We start from the raw sequence: 26,144 nt of genomic DNA, 5'->3' as shown, positions 1-26,144 counted from the left end.
TCCAAAGGAAGGAGAGGGAAGAGGGGAGACGGGAGCTAGGAGGAAAGAGAGGGAAAGTGATTTCGACCTCACCTGGAGGTTCTATTTCAAACAAGCTGCTTAAAGAGAGGTTGCTGACGGGGCGCCTGGGTGGCGCAGTCGGTTAGGCGTCCGACTTCAGCCAGGTCACGATCTCGCGGTCCTTGAGTTCCAGCCCCGCGTCGGGCTCTGGGCTGATGGCTCAGAGCCTGGAGCCTGTTTCCGATTCTGTGTCTCCCTCTCTCTCTGCCCCTCCCCCGTTCATGCTCTGTCTCTCTCTGTCCCAAATATAAATAAACGTTGAAAAAAAAAATTAAAAAAAAAAAAGAGGTTGCTGAGTAAACCAAACTCAGTGATGCCTCCTGCTGGTAAAAACATTCTGTAGGAAAAAAAAAAAAAGCAGATACAATATGAAAATGTCTGGTTAAAGATCACAAAATGAATTAAACATGTAGGCAAGTCCCCAAACTGATAGCTGAGTCGTAACCCCACATTCCCAGAAAGGCTCTTGAAATACCATGAAAGTCAGTTAGAAAACTGTTCAGAGGCTTATCAGGGTCTCTTAATGACTTTTCAGGAGGGGTTGTGAATTGCATCTTGCAAAAGTATTCTGTCTCACAACAGATTTGGGACCACTGTTTTCTCAGCTTCTAATCTCATCTCTTCTCACTAATAAACTTTATGCATTAAAGGAGAAAGGTAATAGGAGATAAAGTTTTCTATCCTTGGATTCTAATCCCGACCACAATACCAAGCCCATGGTAGATGTGTTTATTCTGTCATTTATCAATCACACAGTTCCTGCTATGTATTATGCATGCCCCATGCATTTACAAAAATTAACTCAGTCTACGTGATTACTCGGTGAGGTGGGTACAATTATGATCTCCATTTTGCAGGTGATAGAACAGAGACGGGTTCAATAACTAGCCCGGGGTCAACAGCTGGTAAGTGGATTTGAACTCAGGAAGGCTGCCTCTAGAGACCGTGTCCGTAAACTGGTCACTAACTGATCTGCTGTCATTCTGCTTGATTCTCCAGCTGTCAGGTGGGGTCTTGTCAGGGGTCAGATGACATAGTTAACTTTCAAGAAGCTAAACTTCGAAGAGCCCCAGTGGGAAGGAATAAACAGTTCAGGTCATCGAAGCTAGGTCATTTCCTTGTACTGTACCGTGAGCTCACTGCCCACGCGGCCACTTGTCCCTCGGCAGGACAGCCGGCAGTCCCTGGCTGAGCCTCTCCACCGGATCTGAGATGGGCGTGAATCTGCGATTCGCCTTGGTGATTCCAGAAGGTGCCAGAGGAAGGGACCCAGAGGCTCCTCTCCTGACACATGAGGGAGGGGCCCCTGGCCACGTCCGTGCGGCCATCAGCTTGTTGGTTCTCTACATTATTCCCAAGAGAACAAGGGGACAGCACAGCACAGAAGACATTACTGCCCTGATGTGTTAGAGTTCCTGCCGTTTTCTTGAGGCTTTAAAGGGAATCACTGTCTCAGGCAGTACGAGCAGGAAAGGGCCCACGGGGAGGCCGGGGAGCCAGAGAGCCCTGAAGGCTAACGGAGAACCACGAGCAGGTGTGCTGGCGACAACCAGCGAGTAGGAGGCTGCTGCCGACCGCGCCCTTTCGCCACGTCGAGAGGCCCCGTGGCGGGACCCTGCTGTTCCAGGCAGAGCTCGAGGGGGAAGGGCCTCACGTCGGGGCAGCGGGACACCACAGGGCTCCGCGAACACCGTGCCCGCGGCTGGGACCAGTCCTGAGTCTCCACGCTTGACCGGGGGCGGCCTCCGGATGCCGCGTCCCTGAGCGTGTGCTTTTCTCAGGGTGTCTCCCGTCGAGCGCTGCGCTGACTCCCGGCCCGCTGGCAGGCCTTGACCTTCTGGGGCGGAAGGACCCTTTCTTGTCACCGGGGGGCCTGGCTTTCCGGTTCTTGCCCCAGCCACGCGGGACGTAGGGGACGTAGGGGAGAGGGCGTTGGTCCCCGTCGCCCTGACTCCAACCTGGCGCCGGTGTCCGCTCTCTTAACCTCACGCATCTCTGAGTTCTTGACCTCCGGTCGACCCCCGGGGCTAGTTATCGCTTTCATCCGGGGCCGGGACCGTGTCCGGGGGCGTGTGCCTTCCCTCCTCCGCGGCTTTCTTGTAAGAGGAGTCAGGCCGTGGGGCCCTGCTCTCTGCAGAAACCTACTCGCTTTCCGAAGACCCTCCTCCGATCACCAGAGGCTGCAGCAGCCGCTCTCTTCCCCTGATAGAAGATTCTATAAGCTTTCTTATAAGGCGGCTTGCAGTACAGGAGTCACACATACATACACCCCAAAACATGGGTCTGACACCTCCGAAGTATTACAGGGACAGACAGGACAAACGAAGCTAAGCACCAGGGTAAGAATTAAATTCTACTCTAAGTTATACCCTACAAATAATTTTGAACCAGATAATACTTTAGTGTGGATAATTGTTAGTTTTTAAAAAAATTTTTAATGTTTATTTTTGAGAGAGAGACAGAGAATGCAAGCAGGGGAGGGGCAGAGAGAGAGAGGGAGACACAGAATCTGAAGCAGGTTCGAGGCTCTGAGCTGTCAGCACAGAGCCCAATGCAGGCCAAATCCACGGACTGAGAGATTATGATCTGAGCCCACTGAGCCACCCAGGTGCCCCTACTTTCTTTTTAAATTGTTTATTTTTGAGAGACAGAGAGAGTGTGTGTAAACAGGGAAAGGGCAGAGAGAGAGGGAGACACAGAAATCTGAAACAGGCTCCAGGCTTTGAGCTGTCAGCACAGAGCCCAATGCGGGGCTCGAACACACAAACCATGAGATCATGGCCTGAGCCGAAATCGGATGCTTACCTGACTGAGCCACCCAGGCACCCCAACCAGATGGTGGTTTAGAAACACAGTTTTTTACTGTCTTAAGAATTTTCAACAACTTTATGTCTGTTTTTCCATTCATTGTGTATAAGAAATAAGACAATGGAGAAATGCTTTAAACTTTTACTTAAAAGTGCATCATGTTTAATATGACAACCATATGACTTCCTATTTGGATTCACTTGAATAACTTGATAGTTTATAAAGCTTGCTAATCATCCTGAATATAATTAAGCTTATTCAAAATAAACAGCCTGCCATCTTAGAATCTGAGTTATTGACTTGGGGCAATAGTTAAGCCAACTTTTAATTCTCGTTGGAAATACTGCATTAAAATGCTTTAATTTTCTCTAGAACTGTCTTCATTTCATGTTTCATGTTTCAGCAAAGGGAAGAAGCATAGAATTGTCTTTATTTTTATGGTTACAATCATGTATTGGCAGCATATATGAAAAATTTAGACATAAAATTATGATAATTATGGAAAAAAATGGCAACAAAGAGGAAGTATGTATAATAACCCTTTGCTTAATTGAATTCTATATATGTATTTATTTATTTAGACATATTAAACGTCCACAGCAGCAATATGGACTTCACCTTTTTGGTTGTCTTTTTCAGCATATATATTTCTTGCAGTGTTGAATACTATATATTATATGCTTTGAGAACTATATATATATAATTGTTACCATATATTTTAAAAATGTATGCTTAATTTTGTACTTATTCTAGAATCTTATAACTTAAAAAAATTTTTTTAATGTTTATTTATCTTTGAGAGAGAGAGAAACAAAGGGTGAGTGGGGGAGGGGCAGAGAGAGAGGGAGACGCAGAATCTGAAGCACGTTCTGTGCTCTGAGCTGTCAGCACAGAGCCTGATGCCGTGCTCGAACTCATGAGCCCTGAGATTGTGACCTGAGCTGAAGTTAGACACTCAGCTAACTGAGCCACCCAGGAACCCCTGGAACTTTATAAATCTTTTCTTTTTTAATGTTTATTTATTTTTTGAGAGGGAGAGACACAAAGTGTGAGCAGGGAAGGGGAAGAGAGAGAGGGAGACACAGAATCCAAAGCAGGCTCCAGGCTCTGAGCTGTCAGCACAGAACCCGACTTGGGCCTCCAACACATGAGCTGTAAGATCATGACCTGAGCTGAAGTCAGATGCTTAGCTGACTGAGCCATCCAGGCACCCCAGAATTTTATAAATCTTGATTTTAATAAATTTTTCATGACTTGCAAAAAATTCAAAATACTTAATGTCTTGATATATTTTAAAATAAAACCAATCTTCACAGCAAAGGAAACCATCAGCAAAATGAAAAGACAACCTACTAAGTGGGAAAAAATATTTAGAAATCATATATCTGATATGTGTTAATATCCAAAATATATAAAGAACTCATACAACTCAATGGCAATAAAACAATCAGTTTTAACAATGGGCAGAGGATCTGAATGGACATTTTTCAAAGAAGACATGCACTTGGCCAACAGGTACATGAAAAGGTGCTCGACATCATCATCATCAAAAACACATTGAGATATCACCTCACATCTGTTAGAATGGCTATCATCAAAAAGACAAGGACTACATGTGTTGGTGAGGATGCAGAGAGAAGGGAACACTTGTGCTCTGTTGGTGGGAATGTAAATTGGTGCAGCCACTGTGGAAGACAGTTATGGAAGTTCCTCAAAAAATTCAAAAATAGAACTACCATTTGATTCAGCCATTTCATTCCTGGGTATTCATCCAAAGGAAATGAAATCACTCAAAAAGATATCTGCACCCCCATATTCATTGCAGCACTATTCACAACAGCCAAGACATGGAAACAACCTAAGTGTCCATTGATGGAACAATGGATTTAAAAATGTGGTCAATGAAATACTATTCAGACATAAAAAAGAAGGAAACCTTACCATTTGTGACAACCTGGATGGATCTTGAGGGCATTATGCTAGTGAAATAAGCCAGATAGGGAAAGACAAATACCATATGATCTCACTTATATGGGGAGCTGGGAAGGGAAGGGAGGGGAAGGGAAGAGGAAGAGGAAGGAAAGGGAAGAGGAAGGGAAGGGAAGTAAGACAAAACTAGCTCATAGATACAGAGAACGACTGGTGATTGCCAGAGGCCAGGGTGTGGGGAATAGGTGAAATGGGTGAAGAGGGTCAAGAGATACAAACTTCCAGTTATAAAATAAAGAAAACGTGGGGATGTATGCAGAGCAAAGTAACTAGAGCTATGAATACTGTCTTACATATTTGAAAGTTGCTCTTAAAAGAGTACACCTTAAAAGTTGTCATTACATGAAAAAAAAACTATGTATAGTGACCAATTTAACTAGACTTACTGTGGTGATCATTTTGCAATATCTGCAAATATTGAATCATTGAAAAAAAAGCAGCTCTTATTTATTTTATCAACATTAGCATCATGAAGACAGTTGTTCAAATCTGGTAAATCCAGAGAAACTTCTGCTGCCGTGAAAGAAAGATGATGTTAGGTATGTCATAGCTATCTCCTGATATTTGGTGCGACCCCAAACCAACTTCTGACAAGTTGGTTCAATAATTATGAAAAATATTGGTGGGAACAATTTCAAGAACTTCAACAGGTGATTCAATCTTCTCTTATTAGAAATTGGTTTTAAAAAAGAAATCATTATAACCCAAGAATAAACATAATGTTTGAGCAACACTCAAAACCCTTACCTCTAGAACCATTTACACATTTACTGATGAATTTCCTTTATTGAACCAAATCCAAAGCATTAAATATATTTTAGGATTTTTTTTTTACATAGTTTCTCGTTGGATAAACTCTTCCCTTAACATTTTCCCCTTTACTCCTAAATTATTCCATCAAGGAATTTAGCATTTCTCTAAACTCTTCCTTCATCAGACTCACAATTGGTGAGGCAGAGTCCTATAACTCCACAATGTTTTCTGTATTGGAATCTCAGATCTACTGTGGAAGTTCTTTCTTATGGCATTAATTTTCTGTACTGTGTCCAGCTACCACAAGGTGATAAAAAGTCACATATGTCTAAATACATCAGCCAGAGTCATGCAATGATGTCGGTTTTACATTTAAATTTTTCTCCATATGTGAATATTCCTGGCTTGAAAAGATAAAGAAATTTAATGTTTTTTCAAAGAAAGACTAAATAGTCTGATAATTTAGATGTCCCAAATACTAACACAGTCTCTCGGTTTCAGAAGATACGCTTCTCCATGGAATTTTGCCCTATTTTTAGAGCTAGAAGATGGACAGTTACCACGTTTAATTCAAACTTCCAAGTGGGAACCTATCTGAATTTTTGCTTCAGCAAACCGCATAATTTAAAAGGAAACCCCCAAACAACGTTCTATCTATATTTCACATGGACCTTTTCTTCAGTGCTCTATACAAAGAAGCCTTTACCTGAGCGTTCCTCAGGCTGTAAATGAGAGGGTTCAGCATTGGGTTAAAAAGACTATGAAAAAGGGATAATATTTTCTCTTGCTCTTCTCGTTGTTTGGAATCTGGGACCATATAAACGACCATGGCTATGCCAAAGAAGAGTCCAACCACACAGAGATGGGACGAACAGGTGGAGAAGGCCTTTCTGCGGCCTTCCCCAGACTGGATTTTAAGGATGGCCCAGAGGATGCACATGTAGGAGATTAGCATTAAACTGAGGGGCCCAACTAAGACAAACATACAGGCAGCAAGGATAACCAATTGGTTGATCCATGTGTCAGCACAGGCCAACTTGAGGACAGATAGGATTTCACAGAAGAGGTGATTCACTTCCCGGGGTCCACAGAAGGGCAACCGTAGAAGGAGAATTGTATGTACCAGAGCCAGAATAAATCCACATGACCAGGAAGTGACAGCCAGGACCAGGCACAGTCTCCAGCTCATGATGACAGTGTACTGGAGGGGGTGGCAGATTGCCACAAACCTATCATAAGACATCGCCGCCAAGATCAGGCACTCCGTAGCAGCAAAACCCAAATACAAAAATGTCTGCATTATGCATGAAACAAAGGAGATGGTTCTCTTCTGATTCACTAAGTTTGCCAACATCTTGGGGACATTATTGGATGCATAGGAAATGTCAATGATGGCCAGGTGGGAGAGGAAGAAGTACATGGGGGTGTGTAGTCTCGAGTCCAGGCAGATGAGTCCCAAGATCATGCCGTTTGCCAACAGGCTAAAGATGTAGAACAGGGAGAAGATCCAGAAGAGGAGCACTTCCATCTCTGCACGGAGCTGGAATCCCACCAAGATGAATTCTGTGACCCATGACTGGTTGCTTCCCATTTCTTAATGACAGTTTGTCAAGGACTGAAGTGTGAGAAAAGGTCATAGGTGGAGAATGGACAAAAATTGGAGTTACTTAGCTCAAAACGATCTCAGAGAAATCTTGTATCCTTGTTCCTACTTGACAGGGGAAGCAAATTGGGTACGTTTTTTATTTCAACTTTTTTTTTAAGGAGGCTCCACACCAACAGGGGGCATGAAATCACAGCCCTGAGATTAAGAGTCTGCTGCTCCACTGACTGAGCCTCCCACGCACCCCTGATTTGAACTATTAATATGAAAGAAGTTTAAACTCACAGAAAAGGGTCAAGAATTATACAAAGAACTCCCATATTCCTTCACACAGATTCAACAAATTTTAATACCTCTTTCATATTTGCCTTATTCTCTTTTTCTCTACGTTTATGTATTTTTTTTTCTGAGAGTAGGATGAATTCAGCACTTTATAAAACACTGAGAATTATCATCTATGCCTTTAGAGGATACCCGGCTTGGGCGAATGTAAGTTATTGGGCTAGTGTATATTGGACTGGAAAATGCATATGGGTCATTCAAAAATATTAGCGTGGTTACAAACTATGTGCATCACTACCCTCATTGTGTAATCCTGATGGGATGTTGCCCTGGGGTCATTCTCCTCATTTGAACCATTTTATTGCAGTTTTCACTTGTCACTGCAAAGAGAATGGTGACAGCCTACTTGATCTTCTCTCGGCCCTGTTAAGGAGACTAATTATAAGACAGCTGATAAAAAGGGTCTTTGCTACTCTTGAGAATCAGAGTAGATTCACGTGAGGAGGCTCTTCAGGTACCTATTAACTGTATAGAATTGGTCAATATTAACATTAAAAGAGTAATATCCGCACTATGAAGATATGGATAAAACTCAAGATAAAATCCAAATGTCGTGTATTTGAACAGACATTCCCTTTCACCTAATGGTAAGTCTTATGGGCCTGTAATATATCCTGTACATCTTTACATTTCAAATGACTAGTAAAATTCTAGATAAAACAGGCACTTAGGAAATGTTAGATGGATGACCGTCATTTTAGTTAAAAAAATGGATGTACTGTGTATCTTCTACTTGCCAGTTTCTTTTGACAAAGACATGGTTTCTCCTTCATTAGAGAAGTTCACAGCTAGAAGTTAGAGTATGATCACTGGAAAATGAAACAGAGACAAAATCATAGATTCTTTCACCTCCATGAATATGATTGCATGTGGGAGGATTCTATGCATATGTGCGTGAAGTTTGTGACATTGATTTTGCAACAATTAAAGAATATACCTGTATTATGTAAAGTTGGAGACAACATCAATATTGTAAAATCTACAGAGTTGGATACGATGAGCCATGTCTGAAACACATTTAATCTCTGAACATAAAGGATAAAAATATTGTTGAAGGTAATCGATCTATCGCTATTCAGTAGGAACACTTGTTTATGAACTTTTTAGTCTAGTCACTTTTGTGTGTGATTGCGTATATATTTTTATTCTTATTTTAATTACCATTATTTCCAGTTTGCTCTTAAAAACTGAACAACATAAAAACAAAATTGAAAGTAGGTTAAAACTCTTTAGCAGTTAGAGTACTGAAATAGAGAAGAAAATGTCCCAATAATGATGCTTGAAATTTCACCTCCCTGATAGAGTAAATGAAACAATAGCAACTCAAGAAAAGCTTTGCATGGTTGTATGAGCAGTGCTCTCTAGGCAGTCCTGTACACCAGTATTTTTTTCTTTATTTTAAAGAGAGAGAGTACAAGCAGGGGACAGGAAAGAGGGAGAGTGGGAGAGGGAGAGAGGGGGAGAGAGAGAGAGGGGGAGGAGAGGGGGGGGGGAGAGAGAGAGAGAGAGAGAGAATATATTAAGCAGCTGCATGCTCATCATGGAATCCAACACAGAGCTTGATTCCAGGGCCCTGGGATCATGACCTGAGCCAAAATCAAGAGTAGGAGACTCAACCAACTGAGCCACACCTAGGTTCCCCTCAGAATATGTTGTGATCAAGGGAACTATATTCTATTTCTTCAATCCTCTCCAGGAATTCTGGCACTCATTCTTCCCTCTTTTGTGATAAGAAAGACATGAACATACAATACAATGATTTTTAAGTCTTATAATTGTCACAACAGGGTGATAACCTGGGATAGTTCAAAAAGATATAATGATACGGCAAACTTACATCTTACAGTGTTTGAGCAAAGACTTACTGTTACTAGAATTTTCTTTTCCATTGAGACAGGTTTCTCTGGACATCAATAGCTTCATTTAGGGTAGGTAATATACAAAGTCCTTTCATTAATTTGGCCATTGCAGAGCTTTATTCAGAGACAATACTTCAATATAAGGCTTCTCATTCTCTGAGCCCCCTCACATGGAGACAGTCATGCTAGCTCTGCCCACCAGCACTGAGTTACAGTTCCATTGGTAGGAAATGGTGAGAGGTGGTGGGGAAGTTCAAGGATGCCCTGACAACAACTCAGTAGGCAGAGGTCCCTAATGTCAGGGAAGGAAACATCCAGGTGCTGATTGCATCTACCTACAGTGCACAATGGGAGTCAGGAGGCAGGATCACCCAGGAATGTCATTCTTGTCCACATAGCCTGTCCTTTATCAACTACCCGTACTGAAAATCACCTCCCAGCATAAATTCATCCCAGTGTTAGCACTGGGTTTTCTCACAAGAATCTACTTTGATCTAGAATAAATTTCACAGAGGTGAGAAATGTACCTCTAACATGGGTGCAGTGTCCTGTTCCCTTAGTAGCTTTCAGAGGATTAAATCCCAGGTACAGAAGGAGTCACTCACTAGACTTGCTGAAGTCTCTTCAAAGAACCCCAAGAGCATAGGTTTTATTTTAGAATCAGATGAACATAAAACATTCTTGCATTTCTAGTGAGGATTCAAATTCCCAGAAGGATCATAAGAAAAAAGGTGGGGAGGGAAATCCTCTGGGGTAGAGTTAAGATTGCATGTGATTGGCCTCGGAGGAAAATTCTGGGGTACAAACAGGGCAGATGTGGACATCACACTGTTTCTACACAAACTTTCAAATGTCTCAAGGGTTATAAACGTGAGACAAATATCACAATTACAGTACCCAAACTCTAAAAATTTATTACAGTTTTATGAAGTCATGCTTCTCCACAATCCCTATCGAAGCTTCTGAGAGAATGGAACTTCTAGATACTTGAGAAGTAGATTCCCAGGGAGCCTATACCACCCTGAGAGAGAATAGATCCCCCAAGCCAAGATGAATCTCTAGCTGCAGTAAGGGTTGATAAATCCAAATGAGGAAGGCTTCTAACATACATAAGCAACAAGTATTGAGCCTGTCTCTTGTTTCAGAAAATGTGCCAAATGCTCTATATTGATTACATGGTGTAATCTGATCAGCATTACCATTTTATGGGTGTGGAGACTGAAGTTTGAATATACTAAATTATTGATTCTCTAAGTGTGGTTCAGGGACTGGGAGGGGGAAATCTCGGAGAACCTCAAAGGGTCCATATAATCAAAACTGTTATCATAATTATATTTAGACTTTTTTACTTTTTCAACCTCCCTCTCTCAAGAGTGTGCCATGGACTATTCCAGAGGCAGCATGGCATGTGATACTGCATGAGACAGAGTGCAGAAGAAATATAAAATTCACCTGTCCTTGCTTAAGCCAACATTTAAAATTTTTTCAAAAATGTAAAACATAGCTACTCCTTTTACTGATTATTTTTGCTTTATAAAATATTTATATAAAAATACATTATATTAATATGTAATGGAAATATTTCTAAATGAATCAAAATATTTAATGAATTCTCAGTTTTGATTTCCAATATGATACATATCGACAAATTTCAGGCCCTGTGTTGACAGCTCAGAGCCTGGAGCCTGCTTCAGAATGTGTGTCTCCCTCTCTCTCTGCCTCCCCCCACCTCGCCACTCACACTCTCTCTTTCTCTCCAAAATAAAAATAAACATTAAAAAAATTTTTTAAAAAATATTAAAATAACAACAAAAAAGAAATACAACCACATGGAGGAGAGTCAGCACGGTGGAGAAGTAGGGGGACCTGATGTTCCCTCAAATACAGCAGTACTGAGGCTAGAAGACTTGGAATTCCAGGAATTAGGGCTATAGAGTGACAGAAACCTCTGTCACACAATCGTATGATTGAAAACTGAGAGAGACACAACAGGTGGTGTTTATCCACAGAACAGAGAGACAAAAGGAAGAGAAAGAGGTGTGGAAGTGTAGGATTGTATTTGGACAATAGGAAAACCACAGACCAGGGAATGGAAAAAAACAGAGAAAGAACCAATTTCTAACTCCATCCAGGGTTGCAGGGCTTTCTCTGGACTGGGGCTGACCACTGTGCGCACACACCTGGGGAGGAGGGGAGTCAGCCCTGGGCTCAGTCACCAGCTGAGGTACAGTTGGAGAGAGCAGTCCCCTTCCTTGAGTGCTGTGGGAAGAAGGCACATAACTGCTCGAAGGACAAAAGACCCTGCAGGTGCACACCAGGTAGAGGCCCTTTGTCGACTGGCTGCCAGAGTGGCAGTATCCCAGAACTGAGTGAGAGGAGTGGGATCCTTTAAGAGATCAGGGTTTGGATCCCAGCTGAGCACCTGAAAGGCATGGGAAACTGTGGAGTGGGACAAACTGGCCCACTCTACCCACTCAGCATTGTGAGGATGGCCTGAACAGAATGGTTTGGGTCACCTGGTCCAGGGAGGAGAGACTGGGGTGTCACTTTTTTTCTCCCCATCACCAACAAGGTGGGGCTTCAGGGAACAGACAAAGGGCCCACAGTGGAGGTGGGACCCGCCTACAACAAACCACCCCTCCGTGCCTATAAACTGTGTATCTAACAGAGCAAGACTGACACTGACAGAACCAGACGGTCCCTCCTCCAGACCACAGCAGCTACTGGTTCCAAGGCAGCATCAGATATGGGTCCAGCGGTTTTGCATTTTCTGATTTGATTCTCGGTCAATTCCTATTTTATATATATGTATGTTTTTTTTTTTCTTTTTTCTACTTCCTTTTCTTCCTTTTATTTCTTCCCTTCTCTATTCTGGTTATTCTGGTTGTTGGTTTGTGTAAGTAGACATTTTTAATCTATTCTTTTTATACCTCTTCTGTGTCAGGACAGGACCCCATCCCTGTCATTTCTCTCTTTGTATGGGATAAGACTTCTTTCTCCATCACCCCCTTTTTAGAATTTTTTCCAGGGCTACTTCAATGAACAAATCACAGCACACCTGGTGGAAGGTCCGAACCATCACTATGAGTAGGGAGATAAAGCAACGAGAATCACAACAGAAGAGAGCATGCAACACACTCCAAAAACACCTCCTGAAGGGCCAGGCCCTGGACAGTGTATGACCCCTTTTTAATATAGTAGTGCTCACAGGTACAGGACACATAACAAGCTATTAAAACACATAAAGGACAGAAAACTAGCCTAAATGATGAAATGGAAGAATTCTCCTCAAAAGAAATTCTAGGAAGAAATGACAGCTAGAGAATTGCTCAAAACAGATATAAGCAATATATCTGATCAAGAGTTTAGAATAATAGTCATACGACTAATAGCAGGGCTTGAAAAAAGCATAGAAGACAGCAGAGAATCTATTGCTGCAGAGATCAAGGACCTAAGAAATACTCATGATGAATTAAGAAATGTTGTAAATGAGGTGCAAAATAAACTAGATGCAGTGACAGCAAGGGTGGAAGAAGCAGAGGGGAGAATAAGTGAAACAGAAGATAAAATTATGGGAAATGATGAAGCCAAGAAAAAACGAGATAAGAAAATACTAGACCAATGAGGGGTGAATTACAGAACTAAGTGACTCAATGAAACGTGATAATATCTGTATCATAGGAGTTCCAGAAGAAGAAGGGGAGTGGGCAGAAGGTTTACTTGAATAAATTATAGCTGAGAAGTTACCTAATCCGGGAAAGGAAGCAGACATCCCAATCCAGGAGGCACAGAGAACTCCCTTCCAATTTAACAAGAATAGGTCTTCACCATGGCATATCATAGTGCAACTGGCAAAATACAAAGATAAAGAGAGAATTCTGAAAGCAGCTAGGGACAAATTGGCCTTAACCTTCAAGGGTAGACATATAAGGGTAGTATTAGACCTGTCCACTGAAACTTGGCAGGCCAGAAAGGAGTGGCAGGAAATACTCACTGTGCTGAATAGGAAAGATATGCAGCCAAGAATCCTTTATCCAGCAAGGCTGTCATTTAGAATAGAAGGAGAGATAAAGGTTTCCTAGACAAACAAAAACTGAAGGAGTTCATGACCACTAAACCAGCCCTGTAAGACATCCTAAAGGGAATTCTGTGAGTGGAATGCTGCAAAGACTACAAAGGACCAGAGACATCACTACAAGAATGAAATGTACAGATTTCTATGGATTTCTATGACACAAAGTCCATATCTTTCAATAGTAACTCTGAATGTAAATGGACTAACTGCCCCCAATCAAAAGACAAAGGGTATCAGAATGGATTTAAAAAAGAAAAAAAAAATAAGATCAATCTATATGCTGTATACAAGAGACTCAATTTAGACCCGAAGATACATTCAGATTGAAAGTGAGGGGATGGAGAACCACATATCATGCTACTGGAAGTGAAAAGAAAGCTGGAGTAGCCATACTTCTATCAGACAAATGAGATTTTAAACTAAAGGCTGTAAGAAGAGATGAAGAAGGGCATTATATCATAATTACAAGATCCATCTGTCAAGAAGAGCTAACAATTGTAAATGTTTATGCCCCAACTTGAAAGTCCCCAAATATGTAAATCAATTAATCACAAACATAAGCAATCTTATTGATAAGAATATGGTAATTTCAGGGGGCTTTAATACTTCACTTAAAACAATGGAAAGTTCATTTAAGCAGAAAATCAATAAAGAAACAATGGCCTTGAATGATACACTGGACCAGATGGATTTGGCAGATATATTCAGAACTTTCCATCCAAAAGCAGGAGAATACACATTCTTCTTGAGTGCACATGGAAAATTCTCCAAGACAGATCACATACTGGGTCACAAAACAGCCCTCAATAAATATAAAAGAATTGAGATCATACCATGTGTATTTTCAAATTACAACACTATGAAACTTGAAATCAACCACAAGAAAAAAATTGGAAATCCTCCAAATGCATGGAGGCTAAATAACATCCTACTAAAGAATGAATGGGTCAACCAGGCAATTAAAGAAGAAATTAAAAAATATATGGAAGCAAATGAAAATAAAAACATGACAGTCCAAACCCTTTGGGATGTAACAAAGGCAGTCCTAAGAGGAAAATACATTGCAATCCAGGCCTATCTCAAGAAACAGGAAAAATCACAAATACAAAACCTAACTTCACACCTAAAGGAACTAGAAGAATAGCAAAGAAACCCCAAAGCCAACAGAAGAGAAATAATAAAGATTAGAGCAGAAATAAACAATATAGAATCCAAATAAATAAATAAATAAATAAATAACAGTAGAACAGATCAATGAATCAAAGAGATGGTATTTTGAAAAAATAAACAAGTGTTCTCAAAAAGAAAAGAGAGAAAATCCAAATAGATAAAATCACAAATAAAAGAGGAGAGATGCCAACGAACATCACAGAAATACAATTATTATAGAATACTATGAAAAATTATATGCCAACAAACTAGACAACCTGGAAGAAATGGAAAAATTCCTAGATACTCACACATTACCAAAACTCAAATGGGAATAGAAAATTTGAACACATAACCACCAAAGAAATGGAATCAGTTATCAAAAATCTGCCAACAAATAAGAGTTCTTTGGCCAGATGGCTTCCCAGGGGAATTCTATCAGACATTTTTAAAAAATTTTTTTAATGTTTATTCATTTTTGAGAGACAGAGAGAGACAGAGCATGAGCAGGGAAGGGGCAGAGAGAGGGAGACACAGAATCCAAAACAGGCTCCAGGCTCGGAGCTGTCAGCACAGAGCCTGATGCGGGGCTCAAACTCACAAACCGTGAGATCCTGACCTGAGCCAAAGTCGTACGCACAACCGACTGAGCCACCCAGGCGCCCCATCTACCAGACATTTAAAGCAGAGGTAATACCTATCATTTTCAAGTTGTTCCAAAATATAAAAACAGAAGGAAACCTTCCAGACTCATTCTATGAAGCCAGCATTACCTTGATTCCCAAACCAGACAGAGACCCCACTAAAAAGGAGGATTACAGGCCAATATTCCTGATGAATATGGATGCAAAACTTCTCAACAAGTTACTGACAAATCAAATTCAACAATATATTAAAAGAATTATTCACCATGATCAAGTGGGATTCATTCCTGGGCTACAGCCTGGTTCAATATTTGCAAGTCAATAAATATGATACATCACATTAATAGAAGAAAGGATAAGAACCATATGATCTTGTCAATTGATGCAGAAAAAGCATTTGACAAAATTCAGCATCCTTTCTTAATAAAAACCCTCAAGAAAGTCGGGATAGAAGGGACATAACTTAACATCATAAAAGCCATATACGAAAAGCCCACAGCTAATATCATCCTCAACTGTGAAAAACTGAGAACTTTCCTCCTGAGATCAGGAACACAATAGGGATGTCCACTCTCACCACTGTTGTTTAACATAATGCTGGAAGTCCTAGCCTCAGCAATCAGACAATAAAATGAAATAAAAGGCATACAAATTGAGAAAGAAGTCAAACTTTCACTTTTTGCAGATGACATGATGCTTTACATGGAAAGCCCAAAAGACTACACAAAAAGCTGCTAGAACTGATACATGAATTCAGCAAAGTCACAGGATACAAAATCAATATACAGAAATCTGTTGCATTTCTACTTACCAATAATGGAGCAACAGAAAGAGAAATCAAGAAATTGATCCCATTCATAATTGCACCAAGAACCATAAAATACCTAGGAATAAACCTGACCAAAGATGTAAAAGATCTGTATGCTGAAAACTATAGAAAACTTATGAAGGAAATTGAAGAAGATGCAAAGAAAAACATTCCATGCTCATGGATTGGAAGAAGAAATATTGTTAAAATGTCAATATTACTCAAAGCAATCTACACATTCAGGGTGATCCCATCAAAATTGCACGGGCATTCTTCTCAGAGCTAGAATAAACAATCCTAAAATTTGTATGGAACCACAAAAGACCCCAAATAGCAAAAGTAATGTTGAAAAAGAAAACCAAAGCGGGAGGCATCACAGTCCCAGACTTTAGCCTCTACTACAAAGCTGTAATCATCAAGACAGTATGGTATTGGCACAAAAATAGACACATAGACCAATGGAATAGGATGTAGAACCCAGAATTGGACCCACAAATGTATGGCCAACTAATCTTTGACAAAGCAGGAAAGAGTATCTAATGGAAAAAAGACAGTCTCTTTAGCAAATGGTGCTGGGAGAACTGGACAGCAACATGGAGAAGAATGAAACTGGACCACTTTCTTACACCATACACAAAAATAAACTCGAAATGGATGAAAGACCTAAATGTGAGACAGGAAACTATCAAAACCCTAGAGGAGAAAACAGGAAACAACCTCTTTGACCTCAGCCACAGCAACTGCTTGCTCGACACGTCTCTAAAGGCAAGGGAAATAAAACCAAAAATGAACTATTGGGCCTCATCAAGGTAAAAAGCTTGTGCACTGCAAAGGAAACAATCAGTAAAACTAAAAGGCAACCGATGGAATGGGAAAAGATATTTGCAAGTGACATGTCAGATAAAGGGTTAGTATCCAAAATCTATAAAGAATTCACCAAACTCAACACCCCAAAAACCAAATAATCCAGTGAAGAATTGGGCAAAAGCCATGAGTAGACACTTTTCCAAAGACATCCCCAGATGGCTGATAGGCACATGAAAAGATGCTCAACATCACTCATCATCAGGAAAATACAAATCAAAACCATAATGAGATACCACCTCACACCAGTCAGAGTGGCTTAAATTCATAACTCAGGGGACAACAGATGTTGGAGAGGTTGTGGAGAAACAGGAACCCTCCTATACTGTTGGTAGGAATGCAAACTGGTGCAGCCACTCTGGAAAACAGTGTGGAGGTTCCTCAAAAAATTAAAGACTGAATTACCCTACGACCCAGCAATAGCACTACTAGGAATTTATCCAAAGGATACAGGAGTGCTGATTCATAGGAGCACATTTACCCCAATGTTTATAGCAGCACTTTCAACAATAGCCAAATTATGGAAAGAGACCAAAGGTCCAACAACTGATGAATAAATAAAGAATATGTGGTTTATATATATAATGGAATACTATTGGCAGCGAGAAAGAATGAAATCCTGCCATTATGCAACAACATGGATGGAACTGGAGAGTATTATGCTAAGTGAAAGAAGTCAGTCAGAGGAAGACAGATACCATATGTTTTCAGTCACATGTGGAATTTGAGAAACTTAACAGAAGACCATGGGAGAAGGGAAGGGGAAAAAATAGTTTCAAACAGAGAGAAGGCAAACCATAAAAGACTCTTAAATACAAAGAACAAACTAAGGGTTGATGGGGAGCGGGCAGGGGATGGGGAAAATGGATGATGAGCATTGAGGAGGGCACTTGTTGGGATGAGGACTGGATGTTATATGTAAGCCATGAATCATGGGAATCTATCCCTGAAGTCAAGAGCACACTGTGTACTCTGTTGTTAGCTAACTTGACAATAAATTATGTTTAAATAAAAAAGAGATACAACCACATAAAAATGTCTTTCAGTCCTTGGTAATTTTTAAGAGTTCAAAGAGGTCTGGAAACCATATATTAGAGTACCACTAAACTAATTGGTAGATTGCCAATCTAGAAAGGGTCAGAGCTGGAAACAAATGAATCTTATCTGATACCAATGGTTTTATAGTTTTCTCTTGTTGTTGCCACAAATGAACACAAACGTAGCAGCTTAAAACAGCACACACACACACACACACACACACACATATATATATATATATAATATATATATATATATATATATATATATATATATATATATATAATGGAATATTACTCAGCCATTAAAAAAGAATAAAATATTTTCATTTGTACCAACATGGATGATTGTAGAAGTATAATGCTAAGTGAAATAAATCAGGCAGAGAAAGATAAATACCACCATTTGGTTTCACTCATATGTGAAATTTAAGAAACAAAACAAACGAAGAAAGGAAAAGAGACACACACAAAAAAACAGACTCTGAACTATAGAGAACAAACTGGCAGTTACCAGAAGGGAGGTGGGTGTGGGGATGGGAAAACATGGGAAGGGGATTAAGAGTACTCTTATGATGAGCCCTGAACAATGTATAGAATTCCTGAATCACTATGTTGTACACCTGAGGCTAACATAACACGTATGTTAATTATATTGGAATTAAAAAAATTAAAAATTATATATATATATATATATATATATATATATACACACACACATTCACATACACACACATACACTCTCTCACACACACACAATGTAACAAAAACCACCCAGACACATTAACAACAACAACAAAAACCCTAGGCCACAAGTGTTATCTCTCAGTTTCTCTGGGTCAGAAGTTCTGGTGTCGGATTCTCCGTTTCTGTCTCACAGGCTAAATTCAAAGATGTGGCTGGGTCTGCAGTCCTCCTGCAGTCCTCACCCAGGGCGCCCTCCATCCTCACACTTGAGATCTCCTGACCTCCTCCTCTGCTGTTAGATGGGAAAATACCCTGCTTTTGGAAAGCTCACCAGACCTGATTAGGCCGACCAACATAACCTCCAGAGTTTAAGATCAGTTGGTTTTTCAAAACATCTTCACAGCAGAGCCCAGATTAGCCCTTGATTAAAAAAGAGGGGCAGGTTCCTCAGGGGGCCATCTTGAGGATCCCACCACCCACAGTCTCTTCTCTTAATCACAGAGCAGTGCCTTCATTTTCTAGATCCTGTACCTTTCCTCAGACAGGTGCTCTCCTGTGACTCTCTTTATCATCTGCCACATGCACCTCCAGGACTGCCTCCCCAGATAATCAAAGTAATTCTGACACTAAACTCACAGGGACACAATTTCCATTTCTGTGTCTCATGCGAAGTGACAAGACCAGCATATTTTAAAGTTCCTTTTAATTCCTAATTTATGTGAGTTTAAGAGAACCCTTTTTTGCACAGTGCACGCACCTGGCCCTCGGCCTGGTGCTCTTACAGCACAATGACCATATTTTTCTCAGCATCTACATTTATTTTTTTTTCAATTAATCTTTTTTTTTAATATATGAAATTTATTGTCAAATTGGTTTCCATACAATACCCAGTGCTCATCCCAAAAGGTGCCCTCCTCAATACCCATCACCCACCCTCCCCTCCCTCCCACCCCCCATCAACCCTCAATTTGTTCTCAGTTTTTAACAGTCTCTTAGGCGTTGGCTCTCTCCCACTCTAACCTCTTTTTTTTTTTTTCCTTCCCCTCCCCCATGGGTTTCTGTTAAGTTTCTCAGGATCCACATAAGAGTGAAAACATATGGTATCTGTCTTTCTCTGTATGGCTTACTTCACTTAGCATCACACTCTCCAGTTCCATCCACGTTGCTACAAAAGGCCATATTTCATTTTTTCTCATTGCCACGTAGTACTCCATTGTGTATATAAACCACAATTTCTTTATCCATTCATCAGTTGATGGGCATTTAGCCTCTTTCCATAATTTGGCTATTGTTGAGAGTGCTGCTATAAACATTGGGGTACAAGTGCCCCTATGCATCAGTACTCCTCTATCCCTTGGATAAATTCCTAGCAGTGCTATTGCTGGGTCATAGGGTAGGTCTATTTTTAATTTTCTGAGGAACTTCCACACTGCTTTCCAGAGCAGCTGCGCCAATTTGCATTCCCACCAACAGTGCAAGAGGGTTCCCGTTTCTCCACATCCTCTCCAGCATCTATAGTCTCCTGATTTGTTCATTTTGGCCACTCTGACTGGCGTGAGGTGCTATCTGAGTGTGGTTTTGATTTGTATTTCCCTGATAAGGAGCGACGTTGAACATCTTTTCATGTGCCTGTTGGCCATCCGGATGTCTTCTTTAGAGAAGTGTCTATTCATGTTTTCTGCCCATTTCTTCACTGGGTTATTTGTTTTTCGGGTGTGGAGTTTGGTGAGCTCTTTATAGATTTTGGATACTAGCCCTTTGTCCGATATGTCATTTGCAAATATCTTTTCCCATTCCGTTGGTTGCCTTTTAGTTTTGTTGGTTGTTTCCTTTGCCGTGCAGAAGCTTTTTATCTTCATAAGGTCCCAGTAATTCACTTTTGCTTTAATTCCCTTGCCTTTGGGGATGTGTCGAGTAAGAGATTGCTACGGCTGAGGTCAGAGAGGTCTTTTCCTGCTTTCTCCTCTAAGGTTTTGATGGTTTCCTGTCTCACATTCAGGTCCTTTATCCATTTTGAGTTTATTTTTGTGAATGGTGTGAGAAAGTGGTCTAGTTTCAACCTTCTGCATGTTGCTGTCCAGTTCTCCCAGCACCATTTGTTAAAGAGACTGTCTTTTTTCCATTGGAAGTTCTTTCCTGCTTTGTCAAAGATGAGTTGGCCATACGTTTGTGGGTCTAGTTCTGGGGTTTCTATTCTATTCCATTGGTCTATGTGTCTGTTTTTGTGCCAATACCATGCTGTCTTGATGATGACAGCTTTGTAGTAGAGGCTAAAGTCTGGGATTGTGATGCCTCCTGCTTTGGTCTTCTTCTTCAGAATTACTTTGGCTATTCGGGGCCTTTTGTGGTTCCATATGAATTTTAGGATTGCTTGTTCTAGTTTCGAGAAGAATGCTGGTGCAATTTTGATTGGGATTGCATTGAATGTGTAGATAGCTTTGGGTAGTATTGACATTTTGACAATATTTATTCTTCCAATCCATGAGCAGGGAATGTCTTTCCATTTCTTTAAATCTTCTTCAATTACCTTCATAAGCTTTCTATAGTTTTCAGCATACAGATCTTTTGCATCTTTGGTTAGATTTATTCCTAGGTATTTTATGCTCCTTGGGGCAATTGTGAATGGGATCAGTTTCTTTATTTGTCTTTCTGCTGCTTCATTGTTAGTGTATAAGAATGCAACTGATTTCTGTACATTGATTTTGTATCCTGCAACTTTGCTGAATTCATGTATCAGTTCTAGCAGACTTTTGGTGGAGTCTATCGGATTTTCCATGTATAATGTCATGTCATCTGCAAAAAGCGAAAGCTTGACTTCATCTTTGCCAATTTGGATGCCTTTGATTTCCTTTTGTTGTCTGATTGCTGATGCTAGAACTTCCAGCACTATGTTAAACAACAGAGGTGAGAGTGGGCATCCCTGTCGTGTTCCTGATCTCAGGGAAAAAGCTCTCAGTTTTTCCCCATTGAGGATGATGTTAGCTGTGGGCTTTTCATAAATGGCTTTTATGATCTTTAAGTATGTTCCTTCTATCCCAACTTTCTCAAGGATTTTTATTAAGAAATGGTGCTGGATTTTGTCAAAGGCCTTTTCTGCATCGAGTGACAGGATCATATGGTTCTTCTCTTTTTTTTTGTTAATGTGATGTATCACATTGATTGATTTGCGAATGTTGAACCAGCCCTGCATCCCAGGAATGAATCCCACTTGATCATGGTGAATAATTCTTTTTAGATGCCGTTGAATTCGATTTGCTAGTATCTTATTGAGAATTTTTGCATCCATATTCATCAGGGATATTGGCCGGTAGTTCTCTTTTTTTACTGGGTCTCTGTCTGGTTTAGGAATCAAAGTAATACTGGCTTCATAGAATGAGTCTGGAAGTTTTCCTTCCCTTTCTATTTCTTGGAATAGCTTGCGAAGGATAGGTATTATCTCTGCTTTAAACGTCTGGTAGAACTCCCCTGGGAAGCCATCTGGTCCTGGACTCTTATTTGTTGGGAGATTTTTGATAACCGATTCAATTTCTTCGCTGGTTATGGGTCTGTTCAAGCTTTCTATTTCCTCCTGATTGAGTTTTGGAAGAGTGTGGGTGTTTAGGAATTTGTCCATTTCTTCCAGGTTGTCCAATTTGTTGGCATATAATTTTTCATAGTATTCCCTGATAATTGTTTGTATCTCTGAGGGATTGGTTGTAATAATTCCATTTTCATTCATGATTTTATCTATTTGGGTTCAGCATCTACATTTAGAAGAGCACTTAGGTAACAGGTACAGCAATGTTTTACTTAAAATAATACATGAAGCAATAACATGAATATGGCCCGTATTTGGAGGAGCCAGTGGAGACTAGGCACAGACTCAAAGAAATATCTATAGCCTATAAAGCCATGACATACATTTTCACATTTTTGGTACTAACTTGATCACTTGTTCTCCTTGGAGCTATGTTGTTCATACCTTGTAATAACCTTGTGCAGAGCTATTTAGCACAGAAATGAGCTGTGGGTTAGTTAAATCAAGTTCTGCCTAAGACCAGCCATTTTCCATTGATATGACAACTTGTGAAAGATTTAAATGGATCTCCCAATACATTTGGTCATCAATATCAGCATTGCCATATCACTTATTTACATAATGTAGCTGAATTTTAGCAATAATGTCAATGTTACCTCACTGCAGAGCATAGTCATGGTACAATTCAGTTTCATTACAGAACATATCAGAGGTATGTAAGAATTATAGTCGTATTTGCTATGACATTCCAACAGGTTTGGCCCTTGTCCATTTACCAGATTATCATGACAGGTGTCATTATAATTAGCCAAGATTCACTGATTTCTCAGTTCCAGTCAATTGAAGACAAAACCAGTTACCCTATCTCAGTTTAAATCTTGTACTGAAACTAGTTTTTATTGTGTATCATTATATATTGATGAGGACACTCCGTTATTGCAAATAGTTCCTTTTCCTCCCAGCTGATGAACTTGATACGTCTTAGAAGTTCGTGAGCTTTGTCGTGCTGTACAGAGGCTGTCAAAAGGGTCTGCAGTCTCCACCACCACCCTGCCTGCATGGTGATGCCCTTTCTTTACATGGCAAAGATTTGCCTTTTATAGGAACCCACAAAAGGGTTCTTATACACCCTTTATTGTTCTTATACACCCTTTATTGGTTGTTTTCTGTGGAAATGTCCATAAAGGCAGTGATGTAGACCTTCTCTTGCTCCTGTCTTCTGCCTTCTGACCACCCTGGTGTCTTTTTTTTTTTTTAATTTTTTTTCAACGTTTATTTATTTTTGGGACAGAGAGAGACAGAGCATGAACGGGGGAGGGGCAGAGAGAGAGGGAGACACAGAATCGGAAACAGGCTCCAGGCTCTGAGCCATCAGCCCAGAGCCCGACGCGGGGCTCGAACTCACGGACCGCGAGATCGTGACCTGGCTGAAGTCGGACGCTTAACCAATTGCGCCACCCAGGCGCCCCTCTTGGTGTCTTTCCTACATGTCCCTGGGATCCTGCCTCCTTTTCCAGAACATGTGAGGACAACAAACTTTGTGCTTTCATAATATATCTCTGTGTCTCCTCAGGTGGTCGTACTTGACTCACCATGGCATTTAAAATGTACAAAACACTTGGTATGTGGCTTGCTTTCTTCACAGGAATATTGAAAATCAGAATGATTCTGAAAAGGTCTAATATTTATCAATTTTGCAAACGTTATGTCTTGTGCTTTTTGCATCATCTCTAATAATCTTTGCCTACCAATGGTCATGAAGACATTCATCTATTTTATTTTCTAAAGTCTACATGGCTTCAGGTTGTATATTTAAGTCTAAAAGATTCTATGTTAATGTGGTATTTATTATAGCACAAGGTTAAAATGCCACCTGCCAGATTTCATTGGGAGCAAAATGCCTCTCCCCCATGTTGATTTTTGGTATCCTTCATACATGCCTCTGTTTGTACAGCGTTCTCCTCAGGGCACCCTTGACCTCTGTGTTCCTCAGGCTGTAGATCAGTGGGTTCAGCATAGGGTTGAAAAGGCTGTAAAACAAGGAAAGGATCTTCTGCTGCTCCTCAGGGTGGCGGGATTTGGGGGCCATGTACATGACAATGGCACTTCCAAAGAAGAGCCCCACCACGCAGAGGTGGGAGGAGCAGGTGGAGAAGGCCTTTCTGCGGCCCTCCCCGGACTGGATCCTCAGGATGGTGAACAGGATGCGCGTGTAGGACACCAGCACCAGGCAGAGGGGCCCTAGTAAGATAAATACACAGGCTGCAAAAATGACAACTTGGTTGAGCCAGGTGTCAGCACAGGCCAGCTTGAGGACAGATAGGATTTCGCAGAAGAAGTGATTGATTTTATGAGGTCCACAGAAGGGCAGCCTCAGGATGAGAATTAAATGGACGAGGGCCAGGAGGAAGCTAAACACCCAGGAAGTGATGGCCAGCACTGTGCACACTCTCCAGCTCATGATGACAGTGTAATGTAGGGGATTGCAGATCGCCACAAGCCTATCGTAGGACATCACGACCAAAATCAGGCACTCTGCGTGAGCAAAAGCTAGATACAAAAAAGTCTGCATAATGCAAGGAACAAAGGATATAGTTCTTCTCTGAGTCAAAAGATTTGCCAGCATCTTGGGTACATTGTTGGAAGCATAGGACATATCAACGATGGCCAGATGGGAGAGGAAGAAGTACATGGGGGTGTGCAGTCTAGAGTCTAAGCAGATAAGCCCTAAGATGACCCCATTCCCCAGAAGAGTGAGGGTATAGAAGAGACAGAAAAGTCCAAAGAGAAAAAACTCCAGTGCTGGATAAACCTGGAATCCCAGCAAGGTGACTTCTGTGACCCATGTCTGGTTGCTTCCCATGCTCCTATGGCAGAGACAGACAAATCCATGTTCACAACCAGAAGATCAGAGTTCCAGGACAATCAAGACACAGAATATTACTAAATGTTACAGAATGAGCATTTTGAAATATATTACTCTGGATGGATTTACGGTCATTTATCTTTAGATATGTTAAAAAACAGTGTGCTCATATAAACAAGAAAATTCCCCTTGTATCAATGGAATGGCAGGATATATATGTATATAATTTGTTATAGGTAGTATTACAACATGATACATCATATACTGCACCTAAGAGCATACACACACACACACACACACACACACACGCAAACAAATGTTGTTTTGGAGGATTCAGGTGTTCTGGCTTCCCTTCAAGGGTGCGAGTCTTGATTATTACTAGAGTTAGAAGTGAGACAACCCAGATGGAACATCTGCACTGGAGATATTTTTGTCTCCTAAGTTTGCTTGTCTTCTTGGTCCAAGATATGAAGTGATTAGAGTCCTTTTCTTTATATATGTTGCTTACTTATCCTTTTACCTTCACACATGCTTTTCTACCCATTTATTTCATATCTGAAGTGCCTTCTAAGTAAATTCTCAATTTTATGATATCTTTAAAACTTTGTAAGCCCCTCGTTTTCACCTAATACTCCCTACAAGCATCTTCTGGTACCTCTTTTCCATCTCCAGTGTTTGTGGTTTTATTCTGAGAGTTTTGTTTACTACTTTATGACCATTAGATGCTGAAATTTGGGCACAAGTGAAAGAATTCTTTGGCTGCAAGCAATGAACACATGTACATATCCTAAATTCAGGTAAATATGATGACATTTTTGCAGCTTTTTCAAGAATGAAACTCAAAAGGGAAAATGAATTTACATTAACAGTTATCATGTAATTGTATTTTCTTTGGGTGTTTTCTCCTTTCCCTTCCATAACTTAAGACAGAGACAAATCTCAGAGCTCATTTTCTAGTGTGACAGAATTGTTTGTCATCAGGATGTCTTTGCCGCTTTGGCAATTCCTATGGCCATTAACTCCCCTCAGATCTTCTACACCTGTTACCATGCTGACTGCCCACCGCTGTTTTGATGTGTTCTG

At 40.6% G+C, this 26,144-nt stretch overlaps 2 protein-coding genes across 2 annotated transcripts; both read right to left on the bottom strand.

The window, feature by feature from the left end:
* Positions 1 to 6,271: 6,271 nt before the first annotated feature.
* Positions 6,272 to 7,201, bottom strand: LOC123607707 (olfactory receptor 2A2-like). Its single transcript, XM_045497117.1, has one exon. It carries the CDS (start codon positions 7,199 to 7,201, stop codon positions 6,272 to 6,274), a length of 930 nt encoding a protein of 309 aa, XP_045353073.1.
* A 16,924-nt stretch (positions 7,202 to 24,125) lies between these two features.
* On the bottom strand, positions 24,126 to 25,058 carry LOC123607706 (olfactory receptor 2A14-like). The gene has a single exon (XM_045497116.1). The coding sequence runs from the start codon at positions 25,056 to 25,058 to the stop codon at positions 24,126 to 24,128; it is 933 nt and encodes a 310-aa protein (XP_045353072.1).
* Between the last annotated feature and the right edge of the window lie 1,086 nt (positions 25,059 to 26,144).

This window comes from Leopardus geoffroyi, chromosome A2 (genome assembly GCF_018350155.1).
Source record: "Leopardus geoffroyi isolate Oge1 chromosome A2, O.geoffroyi_Oge1_pat1.0, whole genome shotgun sequence".
NCBI lineage: Eukaryota > Metazoa > Chordata > Mammalia > Carnivora > Felidae > Leopardus > Leopardus geoffroyi.
This window is presented reverse-complemented; position numbering and strand designations above follow the sequence as displayed.